The following is an 8,768-nucleotide window of genomic DNA, read 5'->3' as shown; positions in this document are numbered from 1 at the left end:
TTTTAAGCGACTCTTACTACAGCGTTCTTTCTTTCATCTATTGCTATCTGCATTTTTATTGGTTCTCCTTCCGCGTCATATAAAACTAATAAAACTATGCTTACTACCCTAAGATAACTAATGAGTAATTTAATTCACTCATCACTCACATCTTTCACTTCCCTTTGCATATTCTTTAACAACTCATTGCCTCAGTATGCGCACCTCATTTTCTGTATCAAGAATGGAAACACGAGTTGGAGGTTTGGAACCAAGTTCAACCAACTCCTTAGTGTTTTACCGAAGGAACAAAGAAGAAGATTGCCAGAGTGACAGTTTCTTGTTTACAATTGAATATCGCCATCTAGGAACTGAATATTATACTAACAAACAGACCTCCCAAATTTGAAAGTGCTTTCGCTGACCGAATTTTAAATGTGTTTTTATATGTTTATTATAGATAACGTGAGTATTTTGGTGGCATCAGAATACATGCTTGAGATGTGGTAGAACTCAAGTCTATATCGAAATGCTGTGGCAATTGGTTAAACCTTATAAATGCAACGCAATACAATAGCTAAAAGATCACCTAGCCTAGCTAGGTATCCCCTGTACCTAGCTAGCTAGCTAAGAATATAGCTAGGTACCTACCTAGTAGTGACCTGTAAGCTTAACTTGTAGCCTAGTATGATATGTTGTTGTAATGAATGAAGGTGTCATTCATCGTGATATTTTACCCACAACTTTATCCTTAAACTTAGTACTAGACGTAGTTTAGTAGTAGTATAATTGCTACTCTGGGTTTGATGGACGAAATTTAGGCCACATTATAGTACTACCTACCTAGGTATCTACGTAAGCAAGTATCCTAGTTTATGAAAAATCAGGCTAGGCTAAGGGACCATAGTCAAACCAAAACGACTAGAACATAGGCTAGCTGTCATTAGCTAGGTACATGGCCAAGCTTCTAACTGACTTAGGCTTTATTTTGAAGACAATTAGCCTAGCTATCTGCTTCCCTCTATGCCATTTGTGGTTATTTAATCTGGTCATAAAATCCCTAACATGTGTTACCCAGAACTGCTACGTAGCTAGGTATCTCCACTTGTGGTGTGGAGTCAATAAACTAGATTCAGGGGATTTACCTAGGCTATATGATACATTTACATGCTTAGAAATCAATTCATTCTTATCCTACTCAGTGATCAAAACAGTTTAATGTATGAAATCAATGTTTTATTTATTGTTTTAATCTTTTTGGAAATAAATCATCCTTTACTCATCACAAAATTTTAGTTCTTTTCTTAATTTTACATCTTGACCCTTACTAGACGTGTAAATATATCGATATGCCGCTCCTCAGGCTGGGTAAACTTTGAGGTCGGCCAATACAAAAAAAAACACATCAATTGAAAAAGGGAGCTATGCAAATGTACATGGTGAAAGAAAAAAATTCTAAAAAATTTTCCCTTCTGTCATTAAGAAGTTGAGAATGACTATTCTCAATCCCTTGTTGTGGGGCCTCTTTTACAAGACGATCGTAAATTTTACAAACTTATATGTTTTTTTTTTCTAATATTTTATTTCGTAAAATTATAATTACTGCTCACGCAATATCAAACCATATAAGAAATAAAATCTGTAACAAATTCTTAGCATATTTGTTGAAAAATATTTACATTAATTTACTGAGAACGAAGATTCAGTAACTTTTACTTTTACATGTTTTTTCTAATATGTCCACATTTTTCTTTGTAAAATTACATTTACAAGCGACATACTATAGTAAAAGACAAGAACAAAAAACAACAGCAACCCCTTGGTATGTTTACGATCAAATTTACGGAAAGATGTAAAGTGAGACAGAGACATAATACATTCCCCCCCTTGAAGTTACAAGCAGAACTGAAGTCCTGAGACGCCCGATTCGTGGTTTTAGCCAGTGTAAAAGTTGCCATTGGTGAATTGATGGGCTATAGAAATATTGGCATTTCTTTCCCGCCCAATTTATTCCAAATGATGACGCATAATATTGTTTATATATCTACTGGATCAATCCATCCACCACCCCAAACCTGTTATTACTACTCCTGAGGATCAATCCATCCATTAGGGATTAATGATCAAATATGCAGAACAATAGTGTCAAGCTTTTCACCCTTTGTGAACTGGTATTCTATATGGGAGACATGGCAATCTGTCTGCCTCATCTACACAATATCCCAACTTAGGTCAAGGCTTTATGAATAAGCTCTGGGGAAAGTGGTAATGTCTAAAATGTACTGTACTATGTTCTTAGTCACTTTGGTTTGACTATAGGATGTGTTAGTGTGCCCTAGGCTGGCTTATCTAGCCCTAACCATGAATAAGGTATCACTAACCTAATCCAGGTCTTTAGTCTTAGGCTTATTAAAGAAGGAAATTCTATTATTTTGCTTTTTTAGCTTTACAGGTTCCCCAGAGAATATCCTATACAACACTTGAAATTCTTGTCAGGCACATGGACCATAGCCTATTACCTAGGCTGTGTTTCCTACTGCTTATCACATGTTTGATGCCTTTCTGACCATAAACCCAATGTTAGTACAAACTACTCATATTTATGATTTCCAGTCATAGCCAATATATAAAGAAAAGCCAGTCTCCAATAGTAAACCAATTTTTTTCAGGAAGGGATAACCTAATCCAAGTGAGTTGTGCCAATTGGAATAACCTACTATGAGATTCATGGCCTCTGTAACACGGTTTTTTCGCAATAACTTTTTATCTATGCATTTCATAAATATAATGCTTATTCAGAATACACATTATATGTACACATAAATTTTGACTGCATTCTGCATTACGTAGGTTGAATAAAAGTGACTTTTTTTGAAGACGGGCCAACTTACTCAGAGAAAAGGTTTCGAACGCACTCGTTAGGTAACTTATGACAGCATTTCTCCCCTCTTTCTCGATGGATGATTGGCTATACGTAACGAAGGCTATACCTCTGGCAACAATGACAAGCAGATTTAAATACAAGCAAAGCAGCACACCTTTATGAACTCTGAAACCTCTCCACTGATAATTGTCATAATGAACAAACCAACGAAATATGTTAATAAATACCAAAACACTTCAATTATTAGTCTAACTCCCAAAATAAGTTTCCTAAGAAATTACAGTCTACTTTATAGGTCACAATCAGATTGACAAGATGTAGGGAATAGTTGGTAATTTTTCAAAAACATAGTAGGCAAGCTTGATTTGATAACTGCCATATCCAATGTCAAGCAATTTTTATTTATTGGTTATCTACCTATTTACTGAAAAAAAAAAATAGCCGGTACCGTATTTTGGCTTTAAACCTTCACCAGTAATTATCGTCAGAATGATAACTTCATGAGGCTCCACCCACTTTGGCCTCGTTATAATTCAGGATAACACTGAAGGCTATCATGGGCATTGTTGGATTACAAAATTTAACTTCTGGCTTTAAAAACTAATTTCTCGAGTAGTTGTAAGAAGTGCTAAATGATCCTCAAGGATCCCAGCAGTTGGCGTAAACATTTAATTCATGTATATTACGCATATACTGTTGCGGCACTACTGCTACAGTAGTATTACTACGCTAGCACAGATACCCCACCCACATCTATAGTATCGTTCCGCCATTCATAAAGTCTTCGGGTTTCAGAGCCGATGGAACAAGGAGAATGAGTTTCTGTCTAGTGGATGGGCGGGGCAACATTTCGTCAAAAGGTGTTTACTTTGCTTACGTAATGAATGTTTTTCGACTCTTGGCTCGTAATCATTGGCCATGGCGTCGGCTAGATAATTTTTGCTCCATAAAAATTAAAACTATCGGGTTTAGGTTATTGATAATGCTGACAAAATTTGTGTGTGGTTGTAGAATATACATATGTCAACTTTCAGCTACATCCGATGCTTTGACAAGGAGCAAAGTCCAAAAAACCGTGTTACAGAGGCCCTGAATCTCATAGTAAATGTATAAATCACATGGTCAGCAGTTTAAGAAATAATATATGGATTTTATCTGTAATTCGCTTATATCACAAAGTGTGATATAATGCACACAAAAATGTGCTGAGGCCAACTATAGGGATATATGCTAACCTAACCTCACCTATCTTGACCTACAGTTTTGGGTTCTGCCTGACTGGTTGGTGCAGTGGGGTGGCTTAGATGGTGGCAGCACCCCCTCCCTTTAACTTAGGGTTGAGGTTCCTACCTGACCACCCCCCCACCTCCAACTTACTGGAAATGCCACTAATCATTAAAGTGAAATAAAGGATGTAGCCTATCCCAACCTAACTTTGTAGCTTACACTGGATCCTTACCAGCAAAGTGGCATCTCCAGTCTTTCCCTTAATATTCCTTACCTGAAGTTTGAAAGATATGGTTAGAAGGCACACATTTACTCCTCTTCTCGTAACCCTAGTGCTGTAATTGACATCAGTTAGCAAAACAGCATGTTTTCAGAAGTGAGGGATTTGTTAGTGAAAGAGATTACTACTTCCACGTAGATAGAACCATTTTACATTGTGGTTTGGCATGGCAAACCTGCTAATATTATGCTTTCCATCAGCTATTGTTATACAAAAGGTAGCCATTGTTAATCTGGATACTTTAGATAGTGAAAATTGTGAAGAGTCTGACAAATCTAGAGACTTCACTTATAATTAATTGTGCAAGTATTAATGTGCTACAGTTGCTTAAGAGTTCCAAAACAATTTCTCGGAAGTTGTGGAACACCATAAAAATAACAATAGCCATAGAAAACAATTTTAATAATCATACAACAATAAAAACCTAACTTATTATTCATCTTCCCTCCTCACATTCTAATAAGAAAAATGCTATCATCCAACCCTTTATGATACTGAATTCTGTGTTAGTAAAAAATCATAGTATCATATATATAAATGTGATCCCCTAGTTTAATGGGAACAGTCACCTTACCAAAAAAATGTTTGCTTTTCCTGATAATTGTTGAGTTTGGAAGAATGATTTGAAATAACTGTTCAGTTTGTTTTAAACCATTATTTTATTTGAGTAATTGAGGGTTAATATGAATTCATTGACATATGAATTTTGTTCTAATGTTTTGTTAGTTTATGAATGCTTTGAGAATTCTCTGACGTGATCATGTATTTTTAGGAAAATAGTTTGTAAGTAGTATGGCAACAGCTGCCGTTGATTCAGATGTTGAAAGGAATGGTGACCAAGATGGAGACGGAGGCTCCACTAATCCAACCCAGGACGATAAATTTGAAGGTAACCCATCTGAAGAAACTGAAAAAAGAAATCCATCCACAATTCCAAGAAGGCGAACTGGTAAGTTAGTGGTATGGTAACTATATTTATTTTAGAATAATAAGTTACATTGGTAGGCCGATCCTAATCTGAGAAAGGCTGTCCCTGTACAAATGGCTTTTCACTTACTGTACGCTCAAGTTGATGACTGAGTAAGCCTGCATTTCTGTTTGTTTTACTCTTGTTTCTAGGAGTAAATGATACCAAAATTTTTTCTATTCCCTGTTATTTAATGTTTTCCTTTGTTTTTAACATCTGACTAAGGTAAATGTTTGATTGTACTATGTGCTATTCACTTTGTTGTTGTGTTTCCTATTTTATATTTTCTTTCAAGTACTGTACTGTACGTATTTGTAATATGTCCTTTAGTATCTAGAGGTTAATTGAAAATGATAGTATTGTACAATGGTTCTTCAAAGCAACCTATGTTTTGAACTCTGATGGACAAAGTACATTATTATTTAGTGAGATCAAAAGCTTTCTGATAATATTTTTTAAAGGCTAATGCAATACAGGCCTTCAAAATTAGACATTTTTCCTTCCCGAGTTTAATGAATGAAAATTGTTTCAGAGAGAACTGTCAGGATCACGGAAACAACTGAGCAGCTACAGGGTTTGGATGAGTTGACATTATGCATTAATAGTGTGGATGATCATGTTCAGGCAAGTAATCTTGTTGTAATTTGGTCTTATGGCCTTGTATCTCTTTAAGGTTTTTTACCCATGTGGAATTTTTCTTATTGCTAAAAGCAATTATGATTTTAAACTGGAATTAAATTTATAAGATTATTCAGGACAAATCTTACCTATTGTTAAAGATAGCTATATCTTTGCACTGGTAGGTGAGTTGGTTTTCAGATAAAAGAAGGAAATCATTTGGCTGACCAGGATGACAGTTTAGTTCACCTGTTCTCCAACAGTGTGTTGAATGTTTCAGCTCAAGTCAGAATTCTTCATGCTTGAGCTATGAATGGTTGTTGATATTGCTCTTGTTTGGCTGATAGCTTTTGTCATGGTATTATTTTATTTGCATTATTATTCTTTGAGATGTCATCCACATAAAGCAAGTAAGAACTTCAGGCAGATGATTACTATATCAACAGGATGTTTAACTTTAAATTAGATAGACACTGTTTGTGCCAGCTGCCGTGGTCTAGAGTGTGATCTTGAATATAGCAGAATTTGGGGATTTGTCACAGGACATTATGCTTGTTTCTTAGTCATAGTAGAAATTAGAGGCAGATAGTATGAGAAGTAATTAATAAAGTCAGGACATAGTACGCCTTTTCTCCTTCTCGAGTGCCTTCTCCTTTATTTGTCTGTACTCAGTCTGTGGCTCTTTTCTCTGTTACTCCTTTAGTAGACTGGAGAATACTTCTTAGCTCCGCCTTCTACTCCCCTTTTAATTCAGGAAAAGTGTTTTGAAAAGTTACAGTAGGATGTGAACCTTTGTCATCTGAAGGTTTAATGGATTATAGGGAACTGTTCCATATCCCTTCGTAGTTTCATGTTCCCCTTTGAGAGGTAAGATGTCGGTCCCCTCGCCATTGTAGCCCAAGCTCTGGACTACCCTGCAACAGTTGGTAGAGTTTGTTGCCAGGCTCTCAAGGTACATTCCAGTACCCATTTAAGTGAGGTCACCTAAGTATTGTTTTTGGCAAACGCAACCTTTGATCGATTCGCCTTCGCCTTCAAAGTAATGATAATGTTAGCACTGTCAGGACTAATAGTATAGGTAAAAAGAGTGTTATTAAAAGACATCTGTAGCGAGATATTATTATGATAATGTTATGAACTCAATTGATTGCTGAATCAGCCTCTTTTACTTATACTTTTTATTCTAAATCTTTGTCTGCTATTTATCCTTCTCTAGGAAGTGCACATGTTCAATCTTTATATATGTTTTCTTCAATTATTGCTGATTCACCTCTTTCTGTCTCAGCCAATGTTCTCTTTTCTAGTTCTATCATTGATACTGAATCCTTACTTGATTCTAAGGTAGATGCTTTTCTAGTTATTTAACTGTTCAAAGCTTTACCTTATGGGAGTGGTAATATTAGGTCTGTTGAGACTGTTTTGTATGTGTTTTTTCTCAGTTCCCCCTCAGTAGAGCAGGACATTAGTTTTGAGAAGCCATCTGCTGTTGCCCCAACTCCTCTGATTGAAAAGAGATTGGAGTCGAGGAGTCTCCTGTTGACTGCCACGTGCTAGAAAGTGCTCTTTGCTTTATCCTTGTTTAGTGGAGGAAAGTGGTTCAGTAGAGACAGGTCTCTGTTGTAATCCCTTTGAAGGGCTCTAGATTTTCTCCTTCAATTAGGGCATAACATGATGAGATGGGCTAAAGTACACAAAGCTCTGCTAGAATGCCAGTATTTCTCTTTTGTATTTTATGATGTCACCGCTTCGTATTATTCTGGCACATTACATTGCACCTTCTTCCGCCAAAGATTCAGCTTTCTTTGCTTCTCTCATTCCTTTGTAGAGATGTACATGTAAGGCCAAGAAAGTGCTTTGGAAATGCCAAGATTTAGATTTGGTCCAGGCCTCTGTTTACAGTTGTTGTTGTGTTATCTTTTACTGAACTTTTGCTTAGAATACAAATTTGTAGAGTGTGCAGTGCCAGCTGAAATTTAGTGGGGATGAATCAAAAGAATTTTTGACTTGCATGGTCAAACTCATCTCAGACACTGCAGGTGAGGAAGAAGAGGAAACTGTAATGCTCCTGTCTTTAGTTATAGGTTTCTCCTGCATGGTAGCTGTTTGGTTCCTTTGGTTACTTCCTCAACCTGACTGTTTAAGACAACAAAGGAGGATACATTAGTACTCTTAATAATCTCTCAAGTTAGGAGTGAAAAGGCCTGCCTCTTCTATGCCTTCAGGCCTTCCAGTTAAAAGTTGTACCTCTTTCTCACAGGATTCTTTTTATTCTATTACTACTTGTCGAGAATCTGTTCAGTTCTCAGGTTCAGTTGAAAGGCTGGCTGCTGGCCTTGTGACATGCATGGAGATGTTTAAGTTCAGAACCTTAGGTGTTGGGGGTACTGAAGGAGAGTTGTGTAATTCCTTTCTGGTTTTCCCTCCACTGGCGTCCTTCAGATCTTCTGCATGAGAAGTATCTAGTTCTTTAGAAAGAGGTTATATCTTATAAAAGAATGCAATGGGGCAAGAGTCAGTAGGTTCTCTGTGATTTTACTATCGAATTTTCTCTAGTGCCATAAGCAACAGAGATTGTCTCCCAGTGTTGGATGTACCAAGACTGAATAACTATTTTTCTGTCCCCATTCTCCATGGAATTATCCAACATAGTTTTAGTGGCTTTCCAAAGGAATGACTGGATGATTTGGTGGACATGCAGGATGCATTTTTCTAAGTCATGCACGATCCTTTGATTTGTATTGATAGAGAAGGTATACTAGTTCAAGGTACTTTGTTTTGGCCTGTGCACATTGACTCAAGTATTCACATAACAC

The 8,768-nt window shown here is 36.5% G+C and overlaps 1 protein-coding gene across 2 annotated transcripts in view; it reads left to right on the top strand.

Annotated features, from left to right (window-relative positions):
* The first annotated feature begins 242 nt into the window (after positions 1-242).
* LOC135200281 (uncharacterized) overlaps positions 243-8,768 on the top strand; it is a 100,987-nt gene continuing 92,461 nt past the window's right edge. For both annotated transcript variants that reach the window (XM_064228770.1, XM_064228769.1), the window contains exons 1-3: positions 243-444; positions 5,143-5,319; positions 5,870-5,961. In XM_064228770.1, the coding sequence (XP_064084840.1) occupies positions 5,163-5,319; positions 5,870-5,961 (249 nt within the window). In that variant the 5' untranslated portion in view covers positions 243-444; positions 5,143-5,162. The remainder of the gene's footprint in view (positions 445-5,142; positions 5,320-5,869; positions 5,962-8,768) is intronic.

This window comes from Macrobrachium nipponense, chromosome 26, assembly GCF_015104395.2.
Source record: "Macrobrachium nipponense isolate FS-2020 chromosome 26, ASM1510439v2, whole genome shotgun sequence".
Classification (NCBI taxonomy): domain Eukaryota; kingdom Metazoa; phylum Arthropoda; class Malacostraca; order Decapoda; family Palaemonidae; genus Macrobrachium; species Macrobrachium nipponense.
The sequence above is the reverse complement of the archived record's forward strand: the minus strand, read 5'-3'. Positions and strand labels throughout refer to the sequence as shown.